Here is a 20641-nt window from a genome sequence, read left to right on the forward strand (position 1 = left end):
CCCAGCGCCTCTCACCAAGATGTTACAAGCGAGGTTTCAGTTGACGCAAGACGAGCGTCGAAGACCCAGCTGTGTCCACTTGCGAGTCCCAGCACGAGCCGCTTCTTCGTCGGCCTCATCTTCTCTTGCCTCAGCGTGAGCCGCTTCTTCATCGACCTTATCTTCTCTTGTCTCTGTTTCTGGGCGTCACATTATATTGGATTGCTTTGATGCTTTAAGACAGTCGCGTACAGTGAAACGGACAGAATGACTCGCCCAAACATGTTGTTTCTACGGGCATTGTAGTATCCTGGGGTACTGCTATAGCTTTGAGTAAAACAGGTTGTCGAAATTTCACCCTTATCTCGAGGTGCAGAAGTGTTAATTCAACCTCTCAGCTCTTTTGTTTCATTGACAGAATAAAACGACAGGCCTTCTTCTTTTAGCGTCAAGGTATGGCACCATGTGTTTTGCAGGTAGTGTTTTCTTGGTGAAATAAGAATGGCTAAAAAAAAACATTTGCAATGAAATTTGGTTCCACTCTTATACGTTCACAAGCAGAGAATGAATTCATTGTGGCATAGGAGCAGTGAGACCCTGTTCTGTATGTGTGCGTTGAATGGGTTCTCATAATACATTGTTATTTCTCTCTATATGCTGCTGAAAAAAACGGTAGCTGTGTGCCTGTAATGCTAAAAAAAATAATCAACCACAGAATGACGGTCTTCAATATTTATCCGATTGGCTGTACCGGCTGTCAGACAGCTGCAGTTTGAATAGACGCTATGCTAGCTTTGGAAAACGAATAGCTGATAAAGTTACGTGGGCAATACCTCGTGATTTGAGGTTCTATACGCATTGATTCCTTCAATGTTAGTAGAAAGCGTGCCATGGTCTAAAGTCGACAGAATTTTTGCAGGAGATGAATCCTCCTAGGCCCTTTCGGAATGTGAATCGAGTGCTGATGCAGCGACCAACTTAGAACCTAACTATATCTGTTTGCATTCCCCGACGGAAGAAGTGCAAAAAAATTGATTGCGGTTAAGACCGGCTGATTATTCTAGCTATCCCGTGATTCTCTGCAGAAACGTGGTGGCCAATTACCTGGCCTGGCGTGTCGTGGAGCTTATGGGTCCGCTGACGGTTGAGCGTCTGCGTCGGTGCCGATTCCGGTTCGACCGCTACCGCTACTCGCAGATGGAGCTGCCGGAGCTGTCCCGCGAGTGCTACGAACACACGGCACACTACATGCGCTTCGCCACAGCCAAGCTGCTCTACGACGACCTCGAAGAGAAGCCCGAAGAGCGCCATGACAAGGTACGTGCTTAGACATGCGCATCAATAGGTGCGCACATTCGAAATTTCGTTTTAGAGAAGGTTGTTTTGAAGGGTACATTATGGAGAAAAAAATGGTGGATAATGCTAGCGTGACACTTATTGAAAATTAAATAACGTAGACTAGTGGAAAGGTAGTAGCCAAATGTTGAATTTGCACGCAAAGGAAAGTGCGAAACAACGCTGGGAATGTTTAATGTATTTTTTACAGCTTTCAAAAATTTAGCCTCCTTTTTGGAACGCTGTCCGCAAGCGTACGTTTGAGAACGTATATATGTGAAATCCGTTCGCGCCTCACATAAACGTAACTCATACCCTACAGTGAAACAGAATCTATTTGCTGAAAGCTCGATTCAGGAATCAAATGCCTATTAATGTGCGCATCTTGCGTCCGACTACCACGTAATTATGAAGGGTAGATAGTTGGTCTAGTCATAAGATGTCGTGTAACGATCCCAGCGAAGCGGGGCGCTAAGGAATCATTCTAAGACATTATTGCATACGTGTCCGCGGAGTAGAAATAACAAAACAATTTGGTGGCTTTCACCTCATATTAAAATAATGTTAACGAATGTTAACGTCGGCCTTACCAGATTCAGGCGATATAAGTTAGTCTTTTCTTGCGCAGAAAAAAACATCCAAAACACGTCTTGCTTGTGTCCAGCTTCTTTATGATGTGACGGAGCTTTCAGCTCATGCGTTGGGCAGGGCTGTAAGACTAGCTTGAAAATGTGTTTAATTCAGGTCTTTTTTAACTGTGACTAAGGTAAAGCTTTGAATTGTCTGTCTCATGCTGTCTGTCAATGACAAAGAGTTGAGAAAAATATGCAATTCTCTATGCTGCACGGTTATTAAAAGAAAGTTGAAAAATTCCGAGGACAATGCGGAATCTGCTGTGGAGAAATGCGAAAGCTTGAGCTTTGCTGCTTCACACGGTACGTCGCACACGTGGCCGTTGCCGAACACAACCAGCGTTTTATTGAACGCATCGAATTTCACCGTTGTTTTATAATTGGTTTACAGGAATGCAAAGGCGCTACATCTGACACTCGTGGGATTCCGTTAATATTATCCTCATGATAGACAAAGAGAGTTATGATGTGCGTTTCACGATATTCATGGACTACTTGAGTAATCTAATAATGAAAAAACTGTACACAGCATTATTGGACATAATGCTTCTAGTTCCGATGCACCATTTGCCGCACAGCGGAAGCCCAGGAGGAGACGTCCTCAAACGAGTTAAATGAATGTCAATCTTACCTTCAGTAAAAACCTTCTTTTTTTTCAGACTTCACACGAATATATTAATAGTCAAAATATGGATGCATGACAAAGGCCTTTTTGTCCCTTTGTATACCTCCTGTTTTATCTGTAAAAAATGGGAAATAATAGAACACGAGTTTTTGGAATGCTGGAAGGCTATTTTTTGGCTAGGGTATCCTTCAAACGGCCTAAAGGAAGTTTCTGTTATACACTTATCGAATCAAGTCCTTACCTGGACAAACATATGACAATCCTTTTGATTCTATTATGCTCCTGGGCGTCCACAGTTTGTGGAAAACTAGGATGCAGTACAACAACGCAGATATCGAAGTGCGATCAATACGTGAGCAGTTAATTGAAAGTGCTATACGATTCAAAGAAGCACATTGACTACCTCAGTACCAACCAAGATGGATTGGAGTGCTCGATAAACTGGTGCAGTTAAAAACTTCACGTCAATAAATGTGTTGCTGACGTGTATTGCCATGAATTTTTTACCTGTCCCATGCCTAAGCCGGTAATAAATAAACCAAATCCCGGGCGTGGCGCAGTTGGTCAAGGATCCGAGGATCGGATGTTGGATTCTCAGTTGAGTCAAAATTTTTAGTTTTCTGATGACGTCATCAGGAAGATGGGCAAGTAGAATGCCGGGATATCCCGCGGATTCCCGCGAAGAAATGGGACACTTATCGTGGACGCTGGCTGCTAAATCACGGACACGCTGGCGAGTCATGAGCGATTAAAGTATTTCGGTTTAATATAATAACGTGGATTATGGACGTAATTTTCGCGAACCAAATGTGAACAAACAAGGTATAATAAATATTTTTTGTGTATTAGTTTTATGTTGGTATACCAGGTATTAGTTATGTAATTTATTAAGAACATTCGTTTTTTTTCTGACATATTGTTTTTTGTTTCACCCCCGTCCTTTGCGCCAGGTTCAACACATAGCTGACGAAGTGAAGGACGCGTTCGCAGTCTGGCTTGATCTCACCAGCTGGATGACCGAAAGCAACAAGAAGCTCGCTGTGTTCAAGGCAAGTGGAAAACTGGCGTTTGTACTTACGTTTTTATAAAATGAGTTCAATTTAGTCACTTGACTAACATATCAGGTTTCAAGACGCTTAGTAAACTGGAATAAATTTTCTATGATACGAGTAACCATTTTGTTAGCATGTGTTTCGCCTAAAACGTGATCTAAAATAATTAGTGTACGACGTTGAAGTGGGTTAGCCGGTGCGCTTTTCTCACCGAGGCTCCGACGTGCACCATCAGTAAACAGACTTTCTCGTTTAATGGCGCAAACCGCGATCGCCAAGCTCAGTGGGAACCCTAGCAGACTATTTTCGCAGCTATCGCAAGGTGTCTGTGACGTCGCGGCTGAAGCTAATGACAGCCTGTAGTAGCCTTTCACTCACCATTGTTATGACATAATTCGCTGGTCAATCTACCAGCAAATTAAGAAGAAAAACGAAAGTTTTAAAAATTAATAACAAACCACTGGCTTTGTTCAAAAGAGTTATAATTCGAAGTAATGCTCAAAGCGTTACTTGAGCATGTTGGACACGTTTATCAATGACCTTTGCAGCCACTTCAATGAGAGGTAGTGGAATACATTTTCACATATTCCGAAGTTACGAATATCCGAAAAGTGAAGCCTTCAAGTCTGTCGTACACCGAAAATACGAAACACGTTAGTTTCTGCCTTGAGAGAAGACATGATAGCGCATTTAAGACCGCCTTTTCATTCGGCTGTTTTAATTTTAACCTTTGATTTAAATTGTTTAAATTTAACTTTATTTGAATCTTGATATTTGAAATTGCTGATCTAGAATATGCGGTTATGACATCACGACCGTCAAGCAATCGGAATTTTTTTTCAGACTGTGTGTGTGTATGTCTTTCGTACACGCCTTTTCGAGCTGTTTTTTTGGCAACTAGCCATAAACCACCTAGCCCCACTAACGTCCTTATGGCGGCGACGTTCCAGTAGAGTGACCTGCAGATAATCGCAATCGCTGAAACTTGTAATATGCAATATCTCACCTAGGACCCAGAAGTTTGAAGGCTGGAGATAAAATTGGAGAATTCAGATTATGACCAGACAGCGGCCTGTGGCCCACTCGGGTTCTTCCGCATTGAGAAATCGACGTAGAGGTGTGATGTTCTGTTAGGAATCCGCTTTCAAACATATAAATACAGAAGCACCATCTGCTTTGAAATGACGTGTCAGGTCCCGACCAGTTCCGATGGCCGTGGCATGCCGGTGCATATTTCGCTGTAGAGGTTTGTGCAGCTCTGGGGTACGACGACGATGACGAAGCCTCTTCTAACCAACGGGTTATATACGCTAGCTATCGCGTAAAAGCGTGAACACAAGCTTATTACTGCGCGGAAATCCATGAAAACGAAAATTAGGAGTGCATACTTGGGAACACAACGCATAATAGGACGCAACACAAGAGAGCGAAGGTAGACAGGACGGAGCGCTCCGTCCTGTCTACCTTCGTTGTCTTATGTAGCATCTTATTCTGCGCTGTGTTCCGAACTATGGATTTGAACCAACTAGCCCAACAGCATTGCTTACATATATAGGTGCTCATATGAGCTCCGTCTTCAGGGTATCTCGCAATAGCGGCCTGTGGCCCTGTTGAGTTATGTTTACTAGTTCTTTGTGAGGCCGCTATATCATGAGTCTCACGATATAGCAAGCTCCATGGAACGAAGCTAACATGACCTCATTATGATTCCATTGCAGAGCGCGTAGCTGTTTCGGGCGGCAGTGCCGCGCACGCAGGAGCCTCGAAGAACGACGCACACATGATGGGTTGTGTTACGAGACTAAAGGTTTATTAACAAGAGTGAGACAGCACTGCAGAGGAGACGAATGCATGAAAGGAGGAAAGTGGGAGAGGGCTATCTATTTTCGGCTCGTTCAGGCGGTCACTGGCCTTCACAGGGTAGGAGCTGCGGGCCGTCTGCAGCTTCGCCTTGGGTTTCGTTTTGCGCTTTCGAAGCGCGGACCATATTGTCTGGAAGCCTTCTTGCACCTTCATGTCCTTCCTGCGCTCATCTCTTGTTCCCCATGTAGAGAGTTCTAGAAAGCACCATCTCCCGTTTCCTTCATCCTCTGCAGTTCTTTCGCATTAATAAATTGATGTACACGCTCAGGTTAGCATAAAGAAAGGCACTTTCAAACTTCGAATGCAACAGGGCATCGGTCTCGAAAAAATGTAGCAGGTTTCGACGGTGTTCTGGTGGCCACTGCATGCCGGCGCCAAGGGACCTTTTTCCGGAATGTTTTCGTTAAATCTGACCATACATGTTACGCCAAAAGCGCCTCTTGATTCACTGCTCGCATTGCTAGCCGTGTACCTACATTAAGGAGTCAAACAGTGTCTATTGATGAAATCAGCTCGGACACCACCTCTGTACAATCAGGTGTTCCACAAGACTTCGTCCTTTAACCACTACTTTCCTTACTCTTTGTAAACAACACTTGTGCTATATATATGTTAAAATAAGCATGTTTCTGTTCCGCGGTTATTGTATTCTTTGTCATGAGATTTTCGGCCAAGATGATCAGAAGCAACTAAATATGAAACTGCGTAAAATTTAGACCTTGAGTTCTACATGGCTTTGTAGTTATAATTGGTAAATGTGTATGAATTAGAATAAAAAAGTAAACTTCATCATTTGAAGTTCAGCTACTCCATCGATGACGCCCTTCTAGCCTAGGTTGCTAATCCCAAATACATATGAGCGGTAATTACACCTGACTTGAAATAAAGTAACCACATCGTGTACACTCTAAACAAAACAAGGACGCAACTTAAATATTTGCGGAGGAAGTTTTGCGGATACTCAACCAAACTCATGCTTCAGTTCAGTCGTGTCAGACTCTTCGTGACCCTATGGACCCTATCAAGCCACTCTTTCCGGTCTCTCAACTTCATCTGGAGCGCCTCGAGGATGCCATCTAACCATCGCGTTCGCTGCCTACCCCTTCTCTGGTGACCCTCAACCTTCCCCAACATCAAATCTTTCTCCAGCGACTCCTCTCTTCTCAGTAGATGACCAAAGTAGCTAAACACTAACTTTAGAATTTGACCCTCCAATGAGCAGTCAGGGTTTATGGTCGACAATATCGACTGATTGGATCGTCTGACAGTCCAAGGAACTCTCAAGATTCTCCGCCAGCACCACAATTCAAACGCGTCAATTCTTCGACGGTCAGCCTTCTTCACAGTCCAACTCTCGCATCCGTACATCACAACTAGACCTTCCAATAGCGGGAGTTATGCGAACTTTGGTTGGCAGTGTAAAGTATCAGCTCTTTACTAGACGGTCAAGGCTAGCCTTGGCTCTCTTTCCCAGAAGCAGGCGTCTCCTGATTTCATAGCTGCAGTCTCCTTCCGGGGTAATCTTGGAGCCCAAGAAGAGAAAATTTGTCACAGCTTCCACTTCTTGTCCCTTGATGCTCCAGGACTTGATAGGGAGAGACGCCATGATCTTTGTCTTTTTGACGTTCAGTTTAAGCCGAAACTTCTCACTCTCTTCTTGTACGCGCATCAGAAACTCATACTACTTGCCTACAAATCTTTCATTAGACACATTATAGCGTACGGCGGTGCTGTATGGGACCCACTCCCAGAGACAAATGATACCAAACTTGAGATTGTCAAGTGTAAGTGTTCCAGGTGTATTTAAAATTGGTATAGTAAGAAAACTGCCTCCTCAGCATTTCCCAGATTGTCAGTTGTGATACCTTGCAGGTAAGATGTCTATCAGGCAACAATAAAACACTTCGACTTTATGACCCCGAACTAACTTGGGATGAAGAATGCTCATTTTCATTTTGTCGCGCAGTGACAAACCTCTTTTCCATCCAAAAAGAATAAGCGAAGTTTTATGCAAAATAAATTAATGTGTTAACAATGCTTACCTGGAAAGATCTACCTGGCTTTGTGGTTGAAGGCTCGACAGCGTCATCTTTCCGGAATGCGGTCCTTAACACACAGCAGTGTTTCATTTTAGCATATTCATATTTTAGTTATTGTTTGTGTGAGTTGTATATGTTTTTTTTTTCAAGCGCTTCTGCGCTGGACTAATTGTACAGCCTTGTCAGATGTGGAGAGCCTAAGGGGTGTGCGTCTGATAGGTGTAGTGGCTCTGATTTAGCCATAGTACTTTTAATTGGAGAGGAGAGGAGAAAACTATTTCAACATCAGGACATTCGGAACACTGGAAATGCATTACAAGCTGCACAAAGTAGGCTCTGCACTTTTCACAAAGACTCTACATTGTATTGCTGTAGGTTATTTTGTGCTTTAATATCCATTCCTACTTTGCACTTAAGCAGGCAGTATGCAATAAATATAAATACATGAATGAGCTACATAGGCTAGGAAATAGGTGGAGCATTCACACGCAGGAAAAGAGCACAGTGGGTCAGTGAGCGAACGGAAGTTAGTGTTGACGTGGCTGCGTTGACAACACGCTTAAATGGCATTCTCTGAGTGTGGATAATAAAATGGATTGAGCTAATTTCCTATAGGAGCACGCAATTTTGTTCCAGGGGAATGCAAGATAATGCAATATAATGAGAAAGTGTGTCGGATTAGAATGACCATAGCAGACGCAGGACATTTAGTTCTTCCCAGAGGTGTCCTTCTCAGGTTGCTCCACTACTTCCGTTTGATAGCAGAATGCTTTTGGCTTTCAGTTGGTGGACTATTTCGGATTACTTACGAGCAGCTGGATTAGCCTGCGGAGCAATTTTTCTCTGGTGACGCTCAGTCGTATAGCCGACAACGGACAGATGGTGTGGTAGCGAGGAGCTGGCGCTGGAATTTCATACGGACTTGAAGGTGTGCGGTCCTTTCGTCGATGTCGGTCAATGTATCTGTAGAACCTGAAGTATGTGGCCACAAGCATCATTCGGATACAGGTGCTTTACCTAATTTGTAGTACGTCGACGCCCAGAAGGTCCTTGTGCTGTCTTCTATGGCAAAATTGAGTGCACCGCCGCGGATTAAAAGCCTCGGTCACGTCATGCCAAACGATGCCTGCCAAAGTTGCGGAAGCAAACTGTTTTAAGGACAGACAGCTATGAAGTGAAAGTGGACGAGAAATATAGGCTGAGATTTGGCAGGAGCACTGGTCACGTGGAGTATTTGAGCACACTAGCACCCTCGACGTCAGGGGGCAGCTCGCATAGTTCCATGACAGAATGTAAAAAAGAGATAGGCGTTGCGACTTCCAGGGATGCCATTTCGACAAATCGACACACATGCACTGGTCTCGCCATTCACGCTCATACTTGAACTGACATATGAAATTCGTATCATACTACTACACCGGGCACACAGCAAAGGAGCAGGACCCACTGTTTTCAAGCTCAACTGACCGCGTCTGAAGATCAGATGCACAAGTCCAACCTTTGGCGGTTGAAGGTTACGATTGTTCAAAGCTTTGGAAGAATAACTTTGAAAACAGTTCTGATTTCATTTCTCAGTCAAGAAGAGTCAAATGATATGCCTTACAAGCCTGTTGCTTCGGAAGAAATACGTACACAGCCATAGATGATATTTTGGCTATGTCTAAGTGGAATGTGCACAACTGTAGTATATAAGTGTGTAGACCATGACTCTATACGTGATAGCATAAAGTGCTGCATAGTGCAATGGCTTCGGCCATTGCAACCTCGGAATCCGATCTGTATATGAAAACTTTGTGGAGATCGTTGCGACCATCAGCGGGCGTAATTATCGATAAAACTGCAGCGAAAGGAACTGCGATCCTGTTTGTAAAACAAGAAAATGAAGAGATGAGAATATTTACTGCTAGCTAGAGCATTGCAGTTTTATAAATACATGTGTAGTAAATTGCATTGTATTCAATGCGTTGTTTATAGCTGAACAGTTTTGTTATATATTGAAATGCGTTTGTTATATTGTATTATCTGTCTTTGGAGGGAATAAAGAAAAAATACTTGTATGCTGTCAAACTTAATCGGCGATTTGATGCCCAATTAGACACGTTTTTCATTCATATTTTCCGTTTAAAACTATGTTGTTATAGTTGATATCTAAATACATGAATTCGTCATTTTCAGCTGAGAGACGTAAAAGTGAATCCAGGAGCTCCATTTTGGGTGAAGACCGAGAGCGAAGTGGACGAGTACTACGCCAGGGTAAGCACATCGGTTTCATTCAAATCATATGGACTGATCACTCGCCTCTTGCACATTTTGTTGACAAGTTTTCATCTCCGAACTGGGCTAGTTTTTTTTTTTTATTCCTACACTCCTGACGAAGTTACGTGATCAGATTTCTAAGTACCTGCATCGCTCAACAAGACAGCTATAATTATTTTTAGAATTACCCACCTCAAAGTGATGAGTTGAATCTAAGTGCGAAATAAATTCGTTTATCAGAATGATTGTCGGCTCAACTGCATGTTGCGTATGATGTTGCGTACTACTACTAGTTTAAGAAAACCAAGAACAAGACAATGAATTATTCTTAAACGCGAATGAGTTGTTCATATGATCCAGAAGAGGCAACGCAAATTTATCAGATGACATGTTAAGGCATCTCTAATGGAAGCACCAAGCGTGTCCCAATAAAAGCAAGGCCTACAGTGCATGGGAACTCGTTCACACAACACACTTTAGCATCTATCGATAACATTACGGGGCATATTAGCGAGCTCCCCGAGCAGTGTGCTGCCGCATCCTCTCGAGGCAATGCTAAAGAAAGCATGTCATGACTTGATTGACAACATCGAAATGGGGGCTTCTTTCGTCATCACGGATGTTTGAGGCAGCGTTCGCGGGCATGTTGCTGCTTTAACGACGACGTGCAGGCATTTTCTGCCAAAATTCGAAGTCTACTTATTCAATTATACAAGGTTTCATTTCTTGATTAGCTATTTTTGTCTGCAATATTAGGGTATTTTTTTCTTGGTTTAGTGCTTTTTTTCGGGAGCTTGGATTATTCACTGTAATTTCCTTTGTACTAACCATCCTTCAGAACGTCTAGTTCATGCTTTATATGACAAATATGGAAAGCAGGCTACAAGAAAATAGTCTGCCGTCTAAATGCCGCAGAGCAGCGGCTCGCCAGTTTTGTATGCGGACGATTTCGTATTGTTACCAGAGAGCCAAGAAGATTGGCAAAAAGAGTAAGATTGTGGAGCCGAAGGGGAGTCCTCGGCTTGAAATGTAACGGTATTTGTTTATTATTTATTACATTACCTTCAGGGCCTGCGGTCATTACAAATGGGGGTTTGAAATATAATTAACACAGATTTAAACGACGCACAAGACTGACAAATGTAATAAAAGAACGCAAGTCAAACAGTGAAATGCGTACCATGCTCCGGAACAAAAAAAAAAAGAGAAAACAAAACAAAAAAACGCTACAAACCCACATATAAATGGCTACAAATGGCAGACTTAAATGACAGTGCGTGTTCGATTAATGTGATGGAGGAGGGAAGGCGGTTCCACTGTGCACTCGCTTTGGACAGAAAAGAATCAAAAAGGACAATTGTTCCACAAGAAGGAACGAAAACTTCATAACGGGGATCTATGGAGGATGTGTACTTAGGAATGGCTGTAAGTTTCCGTTTCAAAAAAGAATTATGAAAGAAAACTTTATGTAAAAGAGATGCGGGAAATTTTCCTTCTAACTTTCAAATCGGTTAAATTAAAGTTGGACTTCAGAAGTGAAACACTGGCTGTACGAGAGTAATTGAAAGCTATAAAGCAAGAAAATCTATTCTGAAGAGCCTCAATGACGTCGATAAGAGTCTTGGAATGGGTCCCAAATTGCTGATGCTTATTCCAATCTAGGAAGTACAAGAGACTGAGGCAATTTATTGCGAAAGCCTATAATGCCTCATCATTGTCTAAAGAAGGTTCTCAGCAGAGGTGTAACGCTTTCAAGAGCGAGAGTTTAAGAAAAATAATAAACTTTGTCTCCACCGGGAATCGATCTTCCATCCCTTGGATCTCTAGCCCAGTGCTTTACCAAGTGCACCACGAACCGTTTTTGTTTTCTTTATTACCGGTCAATAAAGTACATGCAGGTATAAAAATTCACTAGCCTACCATTGGCTTAAGAGGGGTATTAAAAATTTTCATTTTGATCAATCAGTCAATCAAATCCATCCACTGAGGCTGCTCAGGCTGACTGCGGAAAACATGTATGAGAATTGCGATACTTTCAATGAAGGTTTCCCTGAGCGATCATACATATTCTTCGGCGTGCGTAAATGCCATCCGTGTTTTCCAAAAGCTGTGGAGGCCAGCACCAAAATCATGTCGTATGATACGTAGTCACTTTGTACGGATAGAAATCGGAAGCCTTAAGAATTAATGGGTATGTTCTTTTTTTTAAGTTCTTTGTAATATATCCAGCGATAAAAGGGATCCCAGCAGTCTATAAAAATGTGATCGATGGTCTCAAGGTTTTCACAAATTGTGCAGATGAGGGTCCAAGATACAAATATATCTTTATCATTAAGCCATACTAGAACATGTAAATGTTGGCTTGGTGACATCACAAGGTGCGCGGATGGCTTATGAAAACTGTGTCGCACGTATCATTGTGAATAAGCAGTTCTCAGAATGTGTGCCTGTCTGTTCCTCAGTACGGCGAGGTTGTCCGCTCTCAACTCTGCTTTTTGCTATTTATCTTGAGCCGTTTCTGTTATCAGCGATACACAATTAACGTGTCTACGGCTTCACTCTCCAGTCTATACGCAGGTACTGGCTTACGCGGATGATATCGCAGTTTTTCGCGCAGATAGGGCAAGCGTTAAAGAAGTCGTTCGAGTTGCGTTTACCTACTGCAAAAAAACAGGGTGCGAAATCAATGGGGGAAAAGCATTGGTTGTTGACACGGTAAATGGGATAATACACTGGCAATATTTTCTAATATGCGGTGGACGACTGTTCCAGCGAAGTACTTGGGTGCATCATTAGAGCATTATAAGAGCAGCAGAGAGTTGTGGGATGACACAATGCAAAAGATTAAACAAAAAGCGGGTAGGTGGAAAGGGCGCGACCTCTCAGTGTTCACAAGTGCGAGTGTTTGTAATTTGCTTTTGATTACCAAAATTTGGTATTTGCTGCAATTTTTATGCATCTCCCATTTGAATGTGCAGAAACTGCATAGCGTATTTGCAGGTTTTATTTAGAGCTCAAATCAGGAGCGAACTAGCCGCACTAATTTGTTTCTTCCCATGAAAAGAGGTGGCCTCCTTGGTCTTGTTTCTGAGACAAGTTGTATCACGATTTCATTTTTTGTGCGATCAAACAGACCCTTTTTTACGCACAATCATGCAGATGCGCTTAGGTAACATGATACTAGACTTTTTTGTGTCTAGATATCCGGTCAGAAATCGCGCTGTCACGGGGTTTTAAGAGTTGTTTTTGCCTTACAAATTTTGCGTGCCCATATTTCGGTTGAGTATCTTCGTACTGCATCCAGGAAAAAAATTTTATAAGGACTTGCTCAACCAGTTTGTACCAGTACCCCTATAGCAATCCATATATTGTGGAGGCCCAGAACAGGATGCCCTAAAGAGAGTTAGGAAGATGCCAGTTAAACCTACCGTCAAATTGTTTTTCTGAACGCTGCACTCTGGTACCCTTCCCTGCGCCACGCCCCGGATCGTGAAACGCTCTTCATAATTCCCCTTGTCTACCGTGAATAGGATAGCGGGATTCCGCGAGTGCGACTTCCCTTTCCTCTAAACGAATTATAGAACGCGGGTGAGCTTTGACGCACTCAATGAAATGCTGGTCGTGTCCAACAAGAGGCGCGCGATGTACCGTCATGACTGGCCACGACGCCACCAGGCGATTCATGCATAGACGAAGCTGACCCCGCCGGGCGTCCGATTCAGGCGTCCGAGTGGCGCCTTTCATTTGCCGCTTCCTCGAACGCCGCACCACACAGAACACAGAAGCAGACACAGATGTCTACGAAGCGTTAGTACAGCTGGCATCAGCGGCGTTTGAAATTGATTTACTGGATAGAAAAGGCGCATTATCCGTCGCAATTCTCCGCGGACACATGTACCATGCCGTAAAAAAAATTGATGTTGGACTTAAGGAAGAAGGAGAAAAGGAAAAAAAAAAGTTGTGGCTGTAGGAAGAAAGAAATGAAAATGTACGGGCTGGCTACTGTCTCTGTAGCTCAGCCACCACCATTGCCTCCTGCGGACAGAGGAGAAAATAGACAGGAAAAAAAAGAAGAGGGAGAGAAAGACGCGCGCCACGACAACAACCGTCGTCCGCCACCATCGAAGCAGTGACGGGTGCAATGACGGCTTACAACAGATAAAGATCAGTGGCTAGCTAGCCCCCTCCACAAGCGGCGTTGACCTACCGTCCCAGCCCCTTAGGGCCAGGAACGGCCACCCTTCACCACCTGGTCTGCTACTGGATCTGTAGCTGAGCCACGTGCACTGCCCCGTGCGGACAGAAGAAAAGATAAAGAAGAAAGGAGGAGAAATACGCGCGTCGCAACGACAGCGGTTGTCTACTACCGAAACGGTAGCGAGTGCAATGACGGCTAATCCGTAAAGAAAGGGAGGCAGGTGGGATTGAAAGAAGAGAGAGAGAGAGAGATAGAGGTGCCGTAGTGGAGGGCTACGATCCACCGCGCAATAATGGTCTTTGCCTCATCGCAGTTTAGTGGACCAAAGTGCCTTCTACAATTTTTATTTGTTTGAGATACAACAGAGATTAAGAACAATTCCGTCCTAGGTAGCCAATAGTTCGGTTTGCATTGCTTATGATGTAGTTAGTGTGAATTATTTAGAGAAAAATTACAGGATATGTGGACACTCGGGTACTTATATGAAATAACATGCTATTATTTATTTTTTATTCTGACATTTGGGCTGGAAGTGGACGGCCTAGAACGGAAAGTCTTACGAGGCTGAGCACACACTCCGAAAGAGTGAAGAGAGGAAGTAGGAGCACCGAACAGTTATAAAGCACTTAGTAACGCTCTGAAAGCGATCGGTACAAGTAGGGGTGCAGGAATAGAGGAAAAATGACATCGTAAACGTTTACTAGCCCGGCGAACAATTCGTCAAGCGCTCACGCGGGAAGCATCCTCTTTAGGATGCAAGGCCCTACAGCACGAGAGCGGACATAAGCGTGTAGCTGCGGATGGGACTTCAGGATTGTCTGTCCTGTATGCTTTACCACCCTACTTGCAGTTTCGAGCGAACATCGGGGAAGAGTATTCATCAGTGTGCGCCAGAGACAAAAATCTTACCACTTGCCTCGTACCTTGAAGTAGGGTTGAACACAAGCGAAATCCACCTATTTCGTACCTCAAAGAGTCGGGATAGGGGAATCGGGCTTGGATGACAGGTAACTTCAAGCGGCTTCTGAAGGGAACCTGTCTCAGACGCCGGAAACCCGGAAAACGTCTTGTGTTGGAGGAATGATCTTGAGGCCGAGTGCAGCACATTCGGCTAAGAGCGAGTTTTCGTACTGTACGGAGGCCTGAAAGGAAGCTTAACTCAAAAGGTCAGACAAAATCCTACGCTGCCCACATTCCCCGCCTACTTCCCCTTCCCTATAACCTATCTCTTCGGCTACTTCACGGGGGAGATACGAGGGGTCTCCCCGGAACCGCTTCCTCAGCTTTTGGTCGCTGAGTAGCATTCTCCCCATTCATTTATTAATTTCTAATCAAAAACACCCCTTCATGGATCACTGCCTTGTCGTGGCGGAGGGGCTTGCAAAACTCGATGAAGTCGTGAGCTCTGCTGTGTAGGGCCACCCAAGATAGACAGGTAACGGCAGAGAGTTCTGACATAATGGGAATCACTGGAGAATGTAATAGCAACCCACTCCAGTATTTCCTGCCAAGAAAACCCAATGACCAGTCACAATAGCATTATTGGTATGGCGCCGGAAGATGAGCCCCTCAGGTTGGAAGGAGTCCCACATATTACTAGGGATGAACAAAGGGCGATTCCTAGTAGCTCCATGACGAATGAAGCGGTTGGGCTAAAGCCAAAAGGACGCTTAGTTGTGGGTGTGTGGGGAAGCGACCGAAAGTCCGATGTTGCAAGGAGATATATCACAATGCAACATGCAATGTAAGATAACGCAAGGTAAACTGGATGTCGTCAAGCGAGAAATGGACAGATTAAACGTTGACTTCTTTGGTATCAGCGAGCCCAAGTGGACTAGAATGAGAGAATTTAATTCCGGCAATCATTGTCTTTATTGTGGGCACGAATCCAGGAGAAGGAATGGGGTCGCTCTCATAGTAAACAGAAGAATGGGCAAAACAGTGCTAGGGTGCCACCCCAAAAACGATCGAATAATTTCACTTCGGATCCAAGGTCATCCTTTCATCATAACAGTTATCCAAGTCTATGCACCAACCACTACTGCTGAAGAAGCTGACGTTGAGAGATTTTATGCTGACCTGCAATGCCTTTTAGACCGCTCTCCATTATCAGACGTCCTTTTTCTCATAGAAGACTGGAATGGTAAGGTGGGGAGTGAAGAAATATCTGGAATTACAGGCAATTCCGGTCTTGGTGAGCCAAATGAAGCTGGGCAGAGGCTAGTAGAGTTTTGTCAAGAAAACAACCTGACAATAGCGAATACTCATTTTCAACAGCAGAAGAGGCGCCTGTGCCGGGTGGTCTGTACAGGAATCAGATTGATTATATTCTTTGCCAGCAGAGATTGGGAAGCTCTATACAAGCAGTAAGACAATGCCTGGAGCCGATTGTGGCACCGATCATCAGCTTCTTGTTGCCAAATTTAAGCTTCGATTGAGAAAAACACAGAAAACTAGAAGGCCTTTCAGGTATGATCTGGATGAAATTCCATCAGAATTTGCTATGGAAGTTAGGAATCAATTTCAAAAATTAGATCTAGACGAGAGAGAGCCTGAAGAGGTGTGGACTGATGTTCGTGATATAATACAAGAAGTTGCTACTAAGGTAGTTCCAAAGTAAAAGAAATGCAAGAAAGCAAACTGGCCGGTCTGGGCAAGTCTTCAGCTGGAGTGAAGATTGCTGAAAAACGTATCAACAACCATAGATATGCGGATAATACCACTTTAATGACAGAAAGTGAAGTGGAACTCAAGAGACGTCTGATGCGCGTACAAGAAGAGAGAAGTTTGGGCTTAAACTGAACATTAAAAAGAAAAGATCATAGCGTCTTGCCCTATCAAGTCCTGGAGCATCAACGGACAAGAAGTGGAAGCTGTGACAGATCTTCTCTTCTTGGGTTCCAAGATTACCCCGGAAAGAGACTTCAGTCATGAAATTAGGAGACGACTGCTTCTGGGAAAGAGAGCCATGGCTAGCCTTGACCGCCTAGTAAAGAGCAGAGACATTAGACTGCCAACCAACTGTCTAACTCGTGCTATGGTCTTTCCAGTTGTGATGTATGGATGCGAGATTTGGACTGTGAAGAAGGCTGACCGCCGAATAATTGACGGATTCGAATTGTGGTGCTGGTGGAGACTCTTGAGAGCTCCTTAGATTGCCAGAAGATCAAATCAGTCGATATTGTCTACCATAAACCTTGACTGCTCATTGGAGGGTCAAATTATAAACTAAAGCTCAGCTACTTTGGTCATCTGATGAGAAGAGAGGAGTCGCTGGAGAAAGATTTGAGGTTGGGAAAGGTTGAGGGTCACCGGAGAAGGGTAGGCAGCGCACGCGATGGTTGGATGGCATCCTCGAGGTGCTGCAGATGAAGTTATGTGATGTTAGGAAGATAATGGGAGACCGGAAAGCGTGGCGTGATATGGCCCAAAGGGTCACGATGAGTCGGACATGACTGAACGACTGAACTGAACTGAACTGAATCAAAAACAATTTGTCCAAATGCCCTACTCATTTATCTCGCCAAATATTACATCTTTCTCTACCCGCGATACATTACTTTTGCATAAGGAGTCTGACTTTGGAATTCATCTTACCTCATGTAGAAGAAGACTGTCAGAGGGGTAGTCATTGTACGATAAAGAACGCATACGTCAGCAAAGAGTTTAGTAACAGAATTAGCGCATCCAGGGATGTCATTTATATGTATTACAAGGCATAGAGAGACACCAGATTTCACTAAAGGGAATGGTGAAGCACAGTAATTGGCTATTATATATCGAGAACAGTATTTTAGAAAGCATTTATTTCATTTTAGTTTTTTAGGGTCGATATTGAACATACTGATTTTTAGTAATAATGGGTTGTTAAGAACCTTATCAAAAGCTTTTGCGAAATCAACAAAAATGCAGTTATTAAGAAGAATACAATGGAGGGTTCAAGCTATATCATGCGGAAAAATAAGAAATTGAGGTTCACAAGCGTAGTATTTCCGAAAGCCGTGTTGTGCCAAGCAAAATAAAGAGTTGTGCTCGAGGAAAGAGACAAGGCTACAGCAGATATGTTCGAAACTTTTACAAGGAATGCTAGTTACGGAGATTGGTCAGTAATTATTACGGTTTGCCTTATTTGCATAGCGGAACCATCTTCTCCACTTTCCAGTCGAGCGGCAATGTAGAATACTGAATGTATTGCGGGAAAATATCCACTAATAATATTATTAATAAATACAATTCGGTATTTTTCAGAAATATTACATTTCGTCACTGCAGAACAGGATGAGAGCTTTAACTTATGAACTAAGTTCATTATCCCAACACAGTCAATAACAATTGGGTACATAGGAAAAACAATCGCGGTTGCAGAAACCAGGCACAGCAGTAGTTGAATCAGAAAAAATCATTTGTAAAAACAAAAAAATTTTCAAAACAGAACAGCAGTCTTCATTACGCACGAGATATTCTTCAGAATTCACCAGCGATATAACAATTTTCACTGAGGGTTTGATGATTTCCTACAACTTCGTTGGGTTACTTGAAAGAAGTGACGGAAGAGGCTCGGAGGAGGGGGGGGGGGGACAAAGCATGCCTGGCCTCTCTGATTGCTACACGATAAGAATTTAAAGCTTCGCAATCAGCCTACCAGAGATCAGGTTTATTCACAGCTCTTGCTGATAAAAAGGGCGCTTTTTTGTCGACGAGTCTTATCAGTGTATCAATGGAACGTATCTGGCAATAAGGGATGTAACTTTATTCTTGAATAATACCTAATTGTCTTCAACTGAGCGATCAAAGACACCAGGAAAATATAATAAGCGATTATAGTTCACTGTTCAGTCGGCCTTACGGTAATTTGTTATTATTTCAGAATAAGAAATTCGAGGACAAATGAGACCTCTTACATTGAAAAGCATAAAACAATGATCTCTTCCACCCGAAAAATAACTTTCCGAACTGATAACCTCTGGCGTGTTGTTAAGAAGTAAATCTAGCACATTAACTGATGTAGAACCTATTCTGGTAGGTCAATCAACCAGCTTCGTAATGTTGAAGTCTCTGCATAAATTAATAAATGATTCGCATTCAGGTGTCTGCTTAGTGACGGATGGACAGCAAGATGTCCAGTTTATTCTTGGATTATTAAACACGCCTGATAATAACATTCAAGTTTGCTGAAACCTCCGAGTTAAATTGTTCTAGACGTCATGCAAATATTCATAAATGTAGATGCAGAATTCGGTGACCAATAACATGCACAAGACACCAAATTGTGATGATTGTAACCTATATTCACACAAATTACTTCCAATGGAGTGCTGTTTTCGAGGAAATTAGACAAAAATAGTATTCGCCACGCCAGTCAATGCGCCTTCTCCGTACCAAATGTCCCGGTCTCAGCGGTAAGCAGTGTAATTACTTTCACAGCTGAATAATTCTGCGTTGTCAACTTTTGCAAGGAGCCAAGTATCTCTAAATATAACATCAGCTGAGGAATCGTCACAAACCAAGAATAAGGCATCGCGTTTATTCAGGATTCTTCTAACGTTTCAATATAGCAATGACAATTCATGACAATTGATACCCATGAGCATGTGCGCTGTTAAGATGACGATATCTTTGGGCTAGTATCCATAATAGGCTGAGTGGTGCTTAAATAGTTGAATGTCTCAAGTTCAAGAACTACTGTCTGTTGCTGCGAATAGACAAAGCACGTGTTGCTCATTTACAACTTGCTGTAAAGCACTGGATATGAGTTGGCGATATTTTCCCGCAGGCGTACTGCTTGTTTTTTAAAGCCCTTGTTGCCTCATTTACTGCTATTTCTTTATTTTAACATTTGCTACGTGAGGCGAGTATAGCGTCGCAAAACCTCCGTGAAATAAAACGAACAATGACTGGACTTCATATTTTCGGGGGTATTTTAATTTAACCAAGTTTATGAGCTCGAAGAGTGCACTGGTCACTTATACCCAAATTTAAATTCATTGAGTTTAAAATTTCGCATGTTTTCTTATCTTATCCCGCCGAGGTTTCGATGGCACTATCTAGGATGCCATCAAAAATTATGTTTTCTCGACGTGAATAATCCTCGAAGTCGTCTACGCGGTCAATTAATGTGGTTAACTGTAGTCGGTTGCCTGCACTACATTGCTCTTCAGAGCTTCGAACGTTTTCTTCAACAGCTGAGAGCCTATTGTGTATGTCGGCGACGTTTTGCTCGAGGGTGAATTGCGCTGTTTTTACTTCTATTAGGGAGGTCATTATTTTATCCTGTTTAGTATCTATTTTCGAGTGCAGGGATTTTTTATATGACAGCAGCTCAGTATAGTGTTGGTTATGGACACCCTTTGGTAGACTAGGATTCAGTTAGGTCGGGTCATATCATTTCCAACGATTAGACCGATCAGGCGCTTAAATGCAAGGACATGAAATACCCAGAGTGATTTACTATAAATATATCGAGGTATGGGTGAACGAAGGACAGGCAATAATAGTAAAGCACGAAGAGTCTGCTAAAGGGAATGGGTGAGAAAAATGCCAAGGTAATAAAGCATAGGGCATTGAGGGAGCATTACAGGTTACACGTACTGAGGGTGGACGGGAATAGTTGACCCAGAGCTTAACTTAGGGAACGCGGTTTTGTGCCTAAAGGAACAGTTGCA

General features: G+C 43.1%; 1 protein-coding gene across 1 annotated transcript in view; it reads left to right on the forward strand.

The window, feature by feature from the left end:
• LOC146209851 (neprilysin-1-like) overlaps nt 1–20641 on the forward strand; it is a 97160-nt gene that overhangs the window by 74807 nt on the left and 1712 nt on the right. Inside the window, exons 5-7 of the mRNA XM_084581322.1 lie at nt 1065–1296; nt 3522–3620; nt 9701–9778. Of these exons, the coding sequence (XP_084437448.1) occupies nt 1065–1296; nt 3522–3620; nt 9701–9778 (409 nt within the window). The remainder of the gene's footprint in view (nt 1–1064; nt 1297–3521; nt 3621–9700; nt 9779–20641) is intronic.

The sequence above is a fragment of the Amblyomma maculatum genome, chromosome 1, assembly GCF_055883805.1.
Source record: "Amblyomma maculatum isolate TAMU_Amacu chromosome 1, ASM5588380v1, whole genome shotgun sequence".
Classification (NCBI taxonomy): domain Eukaryota; kingdom Metazoa; phylum Arthropoda; class Arachnida; order Ixodida; family Ixodidae; genus Amblyomma; species Amblyomma maculatum.